Consider the following 13,813-nt stretch of genomic DNA (forward strand, 5'->3'; position numbering starts at 1 on the left):
TACCATAACACGTAGTTGACAAAATATTTCAACTCAAAATGTGGCAAAACAGATGGATTTTTCAAATTGCAAACAATGGGTGCTCAAAAACAAAACCCTTCATACTTATCTACCACTTTTGTATAAAATAGATAAAGTTATGTATTATCTCACTTGAAGATAGACGAGAAACACGAAGCAAAGCCGAACGAACATGCTGACACGACAAATACCCAGCAGAGAATGTAAAAGGTGTGAACTCAGATGCAGTCAGCGTTAGCAACTGTAACACAGCTTTACAGTAAGTAATTTATTTAAAAGGAAGGGATGTAAGCCAATATTATATTGTTAGTTGATAAAAATTTATTTATCTTTACTGTTCATGGACTAAGTTCGATAACACTAATTTTTATTCTAAATATAAACAAAACGAATGAACTAGCAGCAATAATAGTTGTAAAAGAGTCAACTTAGATATCTGGGCATCTCTCATGGGTGCGTGTTTTCAATCCACTCTTTGTTTTTAATCTTTACACTTACAAAAGATTTATTCTTTGGGATACGTGTGAATCTTCCTTTAATCTGAGAATTACATTTGTATTTATGCTGAGCTTTACACCTTTCCATCAAATATTCACTAGTTCTTTGAAGTATGCATTAACATAGATTACTTTCTTTCTGGTTTCTTTCTAACAATGTCTTTGAGTACAGCTGAAAATGATCACCAAAACTTAGACTCATGTTGTAATAAGTTTTTAGTTCAATAAGTTATTGATTATGTCTGGGTATCACATCTCTTAGAGTTCTGGAACAAACACTCACATTATGTACCACTCACTCTTACTTACAAGTTCAAATGATGCTGGTCGATTACTATGTGGTAATTTATTGATCAATGCTTGTTTATAGCTCGCCAGTTCTATGTGGATACTTTACTATGTTGATTTACTTTACCCCGTATGTTGGTCACTTAGTCTGTTACTAGCAGATATATTTATTCATGCTACATGATAAATCTAGCAAGTGTTCAAATGTTTAATGAAAGGATGGAGTTTCACTAAAAGCTTAAAATCAGAAGAATATACACAACGAGATAACTGTTAATATAGTTTTTTAGCTTCGTAAACTAAAAACTCTAACCTACACACCCTAATTCTACCAAATCTAATTCTACCATTTTTAGACAGGCAGACAGACCAACATCAATTTTAGTATATTAACAATAACACTGCCTATTGCCAGTACCATAACTATTAGTGTCGGGCCACTAAACTGAATATCAAGAGAGCGAGTCTCCTGTAATGTTCTATTTCTAATTTTTAATTCTAATTTTTTACTCCATCTTTGGGAGAACCGATGGACACACAGACAGGCACTTTGGACAGACTGACAACTTTAGCGTTGATAAACTAAGCTGGATGTTAGAAGAGACAGTCCTCTGCAGTGCTCCATCCTAGTTTTTAACTCCATAATTGGACAGACAGACGAACAGACGGACAGACAAGACTCTTACTATAGTAAAAACTAGCACACTGTCAGTTATGAGTGCCATAAGATTTTATCCTATGCGCCAGTAAAGCACAGAAAATGAGTATTTGTACAGTAGTTGTAAAACACGGGAAGTTGAATAGTTGGCGCAGATGACGGCTAATACGACTGTCACAAGTTCAAGTTTTGTAGGATGCAATAGTTTTTCTCAATTCCTAAACGAAGTTCAAAATAGACAGACAAGACTCACACTACATTAAATATTATTGTTATAAAGAGAAGTCCAGTAAGTATCCTGTCTTACTTTTGCAGAGTAACCATGATTTTATAATCCAACGTATATAGGCTTATTTGACATACATGTATATTGTTGAAAGAAAATCCTTTCCTTGAACCTTCTCATTATTTCATCTATGCTTAGTTGACAATGAGGTATGTAAGACTGTCTTGCAAGGGGATTCAGCAAAGCAATTAGGGGAGATATATCTCCCCTATATCTTGTACAAGAGATCATATCCTGCTTGGCCTCTAGGTAATCACTCTTCGCTGTCGCTGAAATTTATGAATGTGTTCAGGAGTTGAAATCGGTTTCTTGGCATTACTGAACAAAAACCTGGAGATGCATCTGAATCACCAAGAGCCCAGTAATCCTCAATTTTTGGTTTTGAGGTTACACCCATCAGAACTTGCAAGCTTACATGAGTTTTGATTTCTTCAGTAGTGGTACCTTGCCATTTGTTATATCTTGAATGTTCACCAAAATCCATTAGGCCATCAAGAAACTGGAGAGCATAATTGTTTGTGTGATCAGCTATCATTTCAAAGGTTTCCTTAGGGAATAATTGATAGAAATACTGTACAGGGTGCTTGTCAACAAGGCTAAAAAGCACACCTTGTCTTTTAGATTATTGAGGACACCGCACGAGAAGGTATCGTCCTTTGTGTGGCTGCCAGTTAGGGCTTCCATTACTATCATCAGAAATGTTCGATATTAACGCAACACTACTATTAATTTCATCGTCGTCAGAACTATCTCTTTCATTATCTGCGTAATCACTAAAATCTAAATCTGAACCAGCAATAATGTCTTCAGCATGAGTAATTTTTTTGTATCCTAACTCGGGATGTACTTGCAAAAGCCATAAAGACACTAAATAGTTCGAACGTCAACAAGAAAAATGTCCGTTTTGAAAATAAGTTCTTCAACAAAAATTTTAAATTGGCTCGCTAATTTAGGCTAATTTTTAGATAAATCTTTGGAAAACACTGCCAATCTCATCAGATTAATAAAGGTCGTCGTTGGTTGTGCTGTCAACGGATAATAAAAAATAACTACTACGCAATTGCTGGGAAAATCGCAAAAAAGCGTCTCTGGAAGTCGTCCCACAAAAACGCATTTATGCTTCTACGGCAGTGAAAGGGTTAAAAAGCATGGTGACTCTGCATTACTTTACAACACCATGTTACTAAAGCTTGCTCTCACAGCTTTTATTAGTAAGTTTAGCAGTGCGAATACTAGCTTTCTCAAATTAGCCATTGGAAATGTGCCAGACTAATGGCAAGTGATAGGCATTTACATAACCTGCCACTGTTTATATGCTGTTTGTAATACTCGTGCAATGCTCGGCATTTTTCTAGTATTAAATACAGACAACAAATATCGCTTTCACTGGGGTAATGATAAAAACGTAGAGGTACGCAAAAACTCTAGGTTGCTTTGAAAAGCAACAAATACTCCATATAGACCGTATAATCTGAGATTAAGTCACAAAGTTTTATAGTGGCTGATGGCCTCATATATAATGTTCAATATTTGAATGTAATAATTAGTGAATGCAAAAAATAACTTAACTCTTTAATTCTCTAACCATAATAGGAGTTATCCTATCGCTACAGCTGATATGAGCCTAACGAGTAGACAATTAACCTAAACTCTACTAGGATAAGACAAAGAATCAAGTTGCCAGTATAACAGATAGTTTAAAGTTAGGTTTCCTAGTCGATAGATTCATAATTATGACATCATCACACTCACTTTATTCTTTGATGAACTCTTTTACTTTAATGTGTGAATAAAATTTTACATTATTTCATTAAAATATTTGAAGTTCCATCATTGTTTTTTCTAATTCAATTTAAAAAATTCTCAGCTCTCACAATGTTTTAGTTCACTTCCAGAGCTATTTACTTACATAACATATTATCCTCATATTTTTAAATTCTTCATAGTTAGTGTATTCAAAATGTTCTTTGACTCTCAAATAATAACCACCTTACTAGATATGAAGACATCACATTTTCTTTAAAAGCCTCTGTTACAATTCTGTTTAAGATATTGAAAGAACTATACTGTATTTTGTTGAAATTATTAATTTTCAACTAAAGAGTATGTTTGTATTTATCCAGTCTCTAGACGTTACACAGATTAATAAGATTAATAAATAATTAGTTTTATTCTTAAAACCTCTAAAAATGATGTTATACAGTTTTATAGATAATTAAACATTGAAAGCTTATAAAGCTTATTAAAAGTTTAAAGTTGATATGGTTAGTTTATTCAGAATAATTTGACTCTCAAAAATCACTGCAATAACAAGTGCTACATTAAATGTAAAGTCATAATAATTCTTAAAAGCCTCAGATATCATTATGTTTCAAATATAAAAACAGGTGTAATTTGTTGTAACTATTAATGCAAGATGATATTGGAAGATTTTTGAAAGCTTTCCAAAGCTAAGCATTGCTATACAGATTCCTAAAGAATTAACAGATAAAAGCTATAAAGCTCAGAAAGCTCTTACAAGCATCATATTCAGTACAAAATTAGTTATTTTGTAACCAATTTTATTCCCACATCTAGTCTTGGCTGAGGTGGCAGTCAGAATTATCTTGGAGAAGTCTGGTAAGTTAGTTTTTACTTCAACAAAAATAAATATTCAAGTGGTTACAAGGATAATAGTTAAGCTTCACTCATTGATATTGTGGTGGACGTTGCATTTCCTTTATTTACTCCTATATGCCTTGTACTATCTTGTCTTGTTAAACATCGTGATTCGTCTCCCCTGTCTGTTGTATATGCTTATTTCTTATTACTCTGTACGTTTTTAATCGGCGGCGCCAATAATTATTTAATCATACATATACTTCTTTTTATATTATTATTATTTTCAGTTTCGACCGTGTGCTATGTTTTTACTTGTTTTTGTACATATCCACCTTCCTTTTATGTGGTAGTAAATTCGATGACTTGGCGAGATGGGCCAGGCTCCCTGTGCAGTTGTGAATGCCTCTGTTGTACATTGATTGTGGTGCTTACAGTGAAATACAAACTTATTCACTTGAACTCATACACTCTATCTCTGCCTGAAACAGGGGTGGATTGCAGTAGCCCCTTAGGAGAAGGCGTTTGACCTTAAAAATATTTATATTGACAGTAATGAGGTTTTGCTTGCTATTTGTACATTAACAAAAAGCCCTAAAACTACCATAACTGTAGCGAGTAGACTTATTAAATGGCTTCTGCCTACTTAAAAAACTATAAACTACTAATAATTTACCTGATAAAGTCTAGACAAGTTTGGGTTGAACTAAATTTCAAGCAATGTAAAATCAATCAACAACATTTATTAACATGTTTAATAAATTAATAATCAGTGCAATAGTATCTAGTACTTTAACGCCGTTATCTTGTTGTACAGTTATTAAAGTAAAATCAAGTACTACTTATCTTGGAACTCTGAGAACCTAAGAATTATTTCACCAATAAAAAACAACAGACCATTTGTATGTGCAACAATCCTCTTTGTTCATACTTTGTGTTAAATATTTATATTTATTGTAGTAAATACTATGATTGAATCTGTATAAAGACATATGATGGCTGATAACAACGGTGAGTACACTATTTTCCAGCAAATCAAATATCTTTGCTTTCTGTACCATTTTGTACAACTTTGACAGCTTATGTTTTCTATTTGCTAATTGATTGGCTATAATTGTTCTTACTGCTGGTGTTTGATTTTTGAGCATTTTAATTGTGATCAAGTTTTGTGGATTTCAATCTTGAAACATCCCGGCAGTCAGATCACTTCAAACATAAAAAACAATCACACAAATGATAGAAAAATACCGATACTTTCTGATAAAGTCTACTTAAACTTATGCAGGTTCATTTTAATCTACTTATAACTTAGTACTTTAAGATTTTGGTGTTTCTACATTAATTACAGAAGACTTCCATGAATTTGATGGCCTTGATGAATGGATGCGTGCTGAAGGTAAGATTTGCATATTCTACATATTTACATACGTGTTTGAATCTTTTCTACTTTTTTCTAGAGAAAGCCTAGATAAGTTAGCTTTTAAGTTAGGGGATCAAGTTTTGTAAATTTTAATGTTGAAACATCCTGGCAGTCAGATCACCTCAAACATTAGAAATACTTGTAAATAATAGAAAAATATCGATGCTGCCTGATGGAATCTATCAAAATTTTGGGCAGGCGCATCTTTGGTCTACTTTTAACTTATTAGTTTCAGATTTTGGTTTCTCTACAATCAGTCCGGAAGACATCTTTAACTGTGACGACCCTCGTGAGCGTATGAGTGATAAAGGTATGATTTGCATATTCCACATATCTAGTTACGTGTTTAAATCTTTTGTAAATTTTTTGTAGAGAAAGTCTAAGTAAGTTAGTCTTCTGATTTTAATACTGAAACTATTAGGTCATGTTATACTTTGGAGTTAATAGGTGATTTGGTATTTATTTTCATCAACTAAATTAGTTGAGCAAAAGAACAAAGCTGAAGGAGTGGTGAAGCCCATAATACGCAATAGCATAGCTAGTCGGAGCGTTGGGCTTGTCGTCATCGGGTTTTATTCACATGTCAAAAAAATACAACCTGAGTTCTCTCTTGAAACTAGCCACCTTCTCTATGCCTTTAATAAAATTAGGAAGTTAGTTCCAAAAAATGGCTTGCTAATAATTCACCCTGCGATGGTCTGCGCGGGAAGAAGATTGGGGGAGATTTAGACAGAAATTTGAGAACTGGGTTTAATTAATTGTGTGAGGGATGTAATTACAATGAAATTCTTGATGAGCTAAAAGTATCATGTGATATGAATATAGTGAACTGATAGGTACAGTAGTATGAATGATGATTTGAAAAGAGGTTTGGTGTGGGTGAGACGAGGTTTTATGTGAATGGTCCTTATCATGCATTTTTGAAGTGTTATTAAATTTGTAAGATGGATGGGAGGTGCATTGTCCCATGTCACAACGCAATATGAAAGTTTAAAATTAACCATGGAAGTGTATAACAAAAGCAAGTTTTGTGGGGTAAATATTCAGATGTACGGTAGAGTACGCCTAATAAAGGTCTCAGTTTTCTTTAGTAAATATCTGATGTGTTTTTTCCAAGTGAGATTAGAATAAATGAAAATACCTAAGAATTTAGTGTGATCTGTCTGACAAATTGGTTTGTTGAAGATTAAAAAGGATGAGTGTTAGCTACATAAAATTTATTTTGGTTTTTTTTAATAACATGAAATTAGTCTTACCAACATTTAAGGTGAGTTTGTTAGAAGTGCACCAGTTTTGAATAGCGAGAAGTTCACCTATGTGCTCGTTGATGGTAGAGGAATGGAAAAAGAGATTAGTGTCATCTGCATAGAGCAAAGGTGTGACAAAGTTGATGACATGTGTTAAATCATTTATGTAAACTTTTAAAAAATTGGACCAACGATGGAACCTTGAGGTACACCACATGTTAATTCTAGTATGGAAGATAAAGTGTTACCAATAATAGTGTGTTGTTTACGTCCGGTTAGATAGCTGTTGATCCAGTTAATTGCGGTGATGTTGAAACTAAAATTGTTGAGTTTTTAGTACAATATGATATAGTCTATTGTGTCAAAAGCTTTACTAAAATCTAGAAAGATGCCAAAAACACATTTAAATTTAAGGGTTTTAAAACATTATGGGTCAATTTATTTAGTGCATCCTTGGTGCAGCGCTTTTTCCTAAAGCCATATTGCCCATCGTTATAGGCAGTAAATTATCCTCAAGGTATTCCATAATCTGTTTATTTACATCTTTTTCAATTATCTTACTTAGCACTGTTAGCAAACTAATGGGTCTGTAATTAGAGCAAATTTTATTTGAGCCTTTTTTAAACAAAGGTTTTACTTTAGCTATTTTCATTTTACTTGATACTTGAGAAGTTGTTAGATTGAAGTTTATAATTTCAGTTATTACAGGAGCAATAGCTTCTGCCACATCATTAACTACTTTTGATGAAATGTTATCACATCCGGTTGATTTGGCTGGATTAACCTTTTTTAGATGCTTGGTTACAATAATACAATAATTTGAAAGTTAAACTTTTTATCGATATCCTTTGTGTTAGCTCTACTGGATTATGAATAAACTTTTTAAAATGTTGTGCCAGTGACGGACCAATAGAAGTAAAATAGTTGTTAAAGGTGTTGGCTATGTTGATCTCTGTAGTCAGTTCTTTTTTATCATGTATTATAGAATTTAGGGCTGTTGAGGATGAGTTAGCTTTGCCAATCCCAATATTTAAAATTTGCCAGAGGTGTTTGTGCCCAGAAGCATTTTTTATTCGGGATTAAAAATTGTTTAATTTGGCATTGCAGAGTTTCATGGTTACTTGATTCCTTAATCTTTTGTATCAAAATTTGAACTTGTGGTTAAGTTAGGTGGTGAGTTGAGTGTTTGAGAAGAGAGGTAGTCTCACTTTAAAATGAACTTGTATATACGAGATGAAATTCAAGGTTTTCTGTTAGTTTTGTGATTGGGTGATGAAGGGATATTAATGAAAAGAGCATGTTTGTTGCAAATTGTTTTAAATATGTCTAAGAAAGTGTTATACTTTGTTTCAGTAGAGTTTGTTTCATATATTGAGTGCCAGTTGGTGTTAAAAAGATCAGAAGTAAAAGCTTGTTTGTCTTAGGTTTTGAAAGAGCGATGATACGAATGATTGTCTGAGAATTGTGGTCTGAAGTTGGTGGGGTGCAGAGCAATAAAAGTTGGCAAATGGTCACTTATGTCAGTATGAATGGCACCACTCTGTATGGAAAAATTGTCAAAGTTTATGATTATGTTGTCAAGACAGGCTTTTATGAGAGTAGGAATAGTGACAGTGTGGAGATTGCTGGAATGCGCTAAAATGTTATTATACAATCCACTCGCCTGAGCAGAATTTAAAATGTCAATATTGATATTTCCTAGTACGATCTGTTTTATTCCACTTTCATTTTCAACAAATTTACCCAGTTCATCTGAGAATTCTAATTAAATTTTGTTTGAGGATGGTTGTCGATAGATGATTAACAGAGTAGGGCCAGTTTCAAGTTGCCCGAACATACCGCCATTTAAAGTTATCTGTAAGGCTTCCGAGCCTGTAAATTTGATTTCGCGGCTTTTAATGTTGTCAGCTATGCCATTGCGTATGTAGGCTCCAACTCTTCCAGCTGGGTTGGTTTCTGAACACCTGTAAAAGAATAGTTAGGTAGGTGAAAATAAGGTGTTTCATTATCATAAATACAAGTTTCAGTTAGACATAAAACATTAAAGGGTTTGGGGAGTAGAGAATTCATAGTGTCCAATTTTTGAAATTTCTTCTGTAAACTTTGTGCATCAATGCAAATTGGGTCCAACATAATATGGTCCAATTAATCAATCACGTAGTTTGCACATGTGATACTTGGATTCATAATATCCAGAGAGTTATCTAATCAACGACTTTTAGGGCATGGTTTATTCTATATGCTTAAGATCGTCTTCACATTTGGTGTGAATCAGGGGAGAACCACTAGTCTTTCTTAGGTATACATTCAGGTTGGCAGTCCAGGCAAACTTGCAGTTATATTCTTTCTTGAATTTTCTGGTTTTGTAGTATAACTTGGCTTGAGCAAGGGTCAAGTAATCATTGATATAAATTTGTTGAATGTGTAGATGTTTGAAACCAAGGCATGAAGTTGATTGAGGGTTTTCTTTTAAAGCTTTCATGAATGACTTCCGTTTGCGTGTATGGATAACTTTGACCATGACGCGTTCAGAGTTTTTTATTCAAAAGACATTATCAATATCGGTTGGCACAATAACATGCGAGATCTTTTGGCCAATGGGATCCAAGGCTCCCATGATATTCTCATTTGGTTTATGTGGTATGGCATTTACTATTACGGTTTTCGCTCTTTCCTGGTGTTCAAATTTGGTTACAGTTTCTGCTTCATTATTAGTGGTTGTAGTTACAGTAGATTTGATGGGGTCTTCCAATTTGCCATTTATAAATTCCAGTGTTTTTTCCAAATCTGATCGCTTTTGGGTTGCTGTATGAAGTCCATTTTCAAGTTTGCATAGGCGCTCATCAAACATCTCCATTCTGTCTAAAATCTGGTCCAGCTTTTCATGGATAGAGACCATATCTTCATCCTTAATTATGTCCTGAAGTATTTCCCTTAAAGATACAGCAATATGGATCTAAATCACACTCAGCTATATCAAAATGTCAAGACCAGCTTAAAAAAACATAAAAACAAAGATAGGTAAGAAGCATCTATTAAAAGGAAGCTGTAAATATATTAAAGAGATTTACATTGAAAGCCAATATATAAACTAATCTAGATATCAAATTCAAATAAATAAAATACGTGTTGAACTTTGGTATTTGATTGATATAGTAGTATTGAGCATTTCAGTATGTCTAACAACATGTTCAGGTGTATTTGAACTACTGAATATGAAAACTAAAAGTAGGCCATAACGTCAATACGGAAATTAATAATAGAACTTGAGGACGCGTGGCTGGGTGAATTAATTGTCAACATGTAGGACAGTTATTGGCAAAGCCATACTACATCCGCTAATTATAATGAATACTTATCTCAATATTTTATATGGTTGTTACCGTAATGAGTCTTTTAACATTTCAGATAAACTATGTTTAAAGCTGAAAGAGTTAGGAAGAAATTTGGCAAAAGAATTCCATGGCTATGGGCAAAGTGCCCATCCAGCTTCAAACAGCAGTCTTTTTAATTCCGTTGCAACCCATTATCGGGATACTAAAATAACTGCTCTCTCCATTTACACAAAGATTAGCGAAGAAGCCAAAAGAATGGCCAAGTACTACGCAGTTTTCCTTCCAAACGCTGAAAGGGATTTGGAGTCTATGATCAGCCAATTTGAAGATGAAGGTGACGGTGATGAGCTTTACTCACATCTAGCAGCAGTGATTGATATTGCTGAAAATGCTCTTGGTAAAGAGATTATAGTGTTGAATGGTAAAGGGGAAATAAAGTCTTTTGGGAGAGAGGAAAAGAAAACCACTAATGAATCAATTGTGATTGTTGATTTTGGTAATGGCTTTGGTGGCACCCACTTATCTCAGCACATCTCTTAGTTACCTTTTCCTGTTCTGATAATCAAACTATAATATACTTGAAACAATCTGATAAGAATAATACTGTATCTGTGTTTACAGTGTTGACAGTTAATATATGGAGCAGGTTTTACTGGTGTCTCATAGTCTGTATTTTAATTAGGAGCTAATATAACAGAAACCAAAGGAATATATGATATAGTCTAGCACACAACCGAACAAATCTTAATTGTAATGAGAGTTGAATTCATCTGTTCATCTGTCTGTTTGTCCGCATGTCTGTCTGTCCAAACCATTAGGAAAAAAGATTGTGCAGCACAAGAATCAAAGTCTGGTTTATGGATTCCTAGCCAAACGTAATAACATCTGCATCACTCAACAACTTTTTCACATCTTAGAATATTTGTGCTCATAATTATTACACATGAGGATTGTTCCTAGAAATAAAAAATAATACTGCATATTGTGCACATCTGCACATCCGAACATTGTGCACATAATAAAATATAGTTATTACCCATGATAATCTCTCATGGCACACAGAACTCCAAAGTACCAGCCATAATAAAATATACTGGCATTAAATAATAATAGAATAATTGGGTACTTAGTTATTACATATGACAATCTCTCGTGGCACACAGAACTCTAGAGTACTCGCCATAATAAAATATACTGGCATTAAATAATAGAATAATTATGCACATATTTATTACATATGACAATCTATCAAGTCACACAGAACTCCAGAGTACTAGCCATAATAAAATATACTGGCATTAAATAATAGTAGAATAATTATGCACATAGTTATTACAAATGACAATCTCTCATGGCACACAGAACTCTAGAGTACCAGCCATAAAAAAATATACTGGCATTAAATAATAATAGAATAATTGTGCACATAGTTATTACACATGATTATCTCTCATGGCACACTGAACTCCAGAGTACTAGCCATAATAAAATATACTGGCATTAAATAATAGAATAATTATGCACATATTTATTACATATGACAATCTATCAAGTCACACAGAACTCCAGAGTATTAGCCATAATAAAATATACTGGCATTAAATAATAATAGAATAATTGGGTACTTAGTTATTACATATGACAATCTCTCGTGGCAAACAGAACTCACGAGTACTGGCCATTATAAAATATACTGACATTAAATAATAATAGAATAATTATACACATAGTTACTACACATGACAATCTCTCATGGCACACAGAACTCCAGAGTACTAGCCATAATAAAATATACTGACATTAAATAATAATAGAATAATTGTGCACATAGTTATTACATATGACAATCTCTCATGGCACACAGAACTCCAGAGTACTGGCCATTATAAAATATACTGGCATTAAATAATAATAGAATAACTATACACATAGTTACTACACATGACAATCTCTCATGGTACACAGAACTCCAGAGTACTAGCAATAATAAAATATACTGGCATTAAATAATAGAATAATTATGCACATATTTATTACATATGACAATCTCTCAAGTCACACAGAACTCCAGAGTATTAGCCATAATAAAATATACTGTCATTAAATAATAATAGAATAATTGTGCACATAGTAATTACATATGACAATCTCTCATGGCACACAGAACTCCAGAGTACTAGCCATAATAAAATATACTCTCACTAAATAATAATAGAATAATTATACACATAGTTATTACACATGACAATCTCTCATGGCACACAGAACTCTAGAGTACTAGCAATAATAAATATACTGGCATTAAATAGTAGAATAATTATGCACATATTTATTACATATGACAATCTCTCAAGTCACACAGAACTCCAGAGTATTAGCCATAATAAAATATACTGTCATTAAATAATAATAGAATAATTGTGCACATAGTTATTACATATGACAATCTCTCATGGCACACAGAACTCTAGAGTACTAGCAATAATAAAATATACTGGCATTAAATAGTAGAATAATTATGCACATATTTATTACATATGACAATCTCTCAAGTCACACAGAACTCCAGAGTATTAGCCATAATAAAATATACTGTCATTAAATAATAATAGAATAATTGTGCACATAGTTATTACACATGACAATCTCTCATGGCACACAGAACTCCAGAGTACTAGCCATAATAAAATATACTGGCATTGAATAATAATAGAATAATTATACACATAGTTATTACACATGACAATCTCTCATGGCACACAGAACTCCAGAGTACTAGCCATAATAAAATATACTGGCATTAAATAATAATAGAATAATTATACACATAGTTATTACACATGACAATCTCTCATGGCACACAGAACTCCAGAGTACTAGCCATAATAAAATATACTGGCATTAAATAATAATAGAATAATTATACACATAGTTATTACACATGACAATCTTTCATGGCACACAGAACTCCAGAGTACTAGCAATAATAAAATATACTGGCATTAAATAATAATAGAATAATTGTGCGCATAGTTATTACGCATGACAATCTCTCATGGCACACAGAACTCTAGAGTACTAGCAATAATAAAATATACTGGCATTAAATAGTAGAATAATTATGCACATATTTATTACATATGACAATCTCTCAAGTCACACAGAACTCCAGAGTATTAGCCATAATAAAATATACTGTCATTAAATAATAATAGAATAATTGTGCACATAGTTATTACATATGACAATCTCTCATGGCACACAGAACTCACGAGTACTCGCCATAATAAAATATACTGGAATTAAATAATAATAGAATAATTGTGCGCATAGTTATTACACATGACAATCTCTCATGGCACACAGAACTCCAGAGTACTAGCCATAATAAAATATACTGGCATTAAATAATAGTAGAATAATTATGCACATAGTTATTACATATGACAATCTCTCATGGCAC

General features: G+C 33.0%; 1 protein-coding gene across 3 annotated transcripts; it reads left to right on the forward strand.

The window, feature by feature from the left end:
* The first annotated feature begins 4,326 nt into the window (after positions 1-4,326).
* Positions 4,327-10,978, forward strand: LOC137398864 (uncharacterized). Of its 3 annotated transcripts, none has more exons than XM_068085036.1 (5): positions 4,327-4,369; positions 5,309-5,359; positions 5,697-5,744; positions 5,998-6,078; positions 10,424-10,978. In XM_068085036.1, the coding sequence occupies exons 2-5, from the start codon at positions 5,341-5,343 to the stop codon at positions 10,888-10,890; spliced, it is 615 nt and encodes a 204-aa protein (XP_067941137.1). In that variant the 5' UTR covers positions 4,327-4,369; positions 5,309-5,340; the 3' UTR covers positions 10,891-10,978. The 3 variants fall into 3 exon arrangements, with proteins under 3 accessions (XP_067941137.1, XP_067941139.1, XP_067941138.1); XM_068085038.1 differs by having other exon boundaries at positions 6,004-6,078; XM_068085037.1 differs by having other exon boundaries at positions 4,349-4,369; positions 5,700-5,744.
* Positions 10,979-13,813: the final 2,835 nt, after the last annotated feature.

The sequence above is a fragment of the Watersipora subatra genome, chromosome 6, assembly GCF_963576615.1.
Source record: "Watersipora subatra chromosome 6, tzWatSuba1.1, whole genome shotgun sequence".
Lineage (NCBI taxonomy): Eukaryota > Metazoa > Bryozoa > Gymnolaemata > Cheilostomatida > Watersiporidae > Watersipora > Watersipora subatra.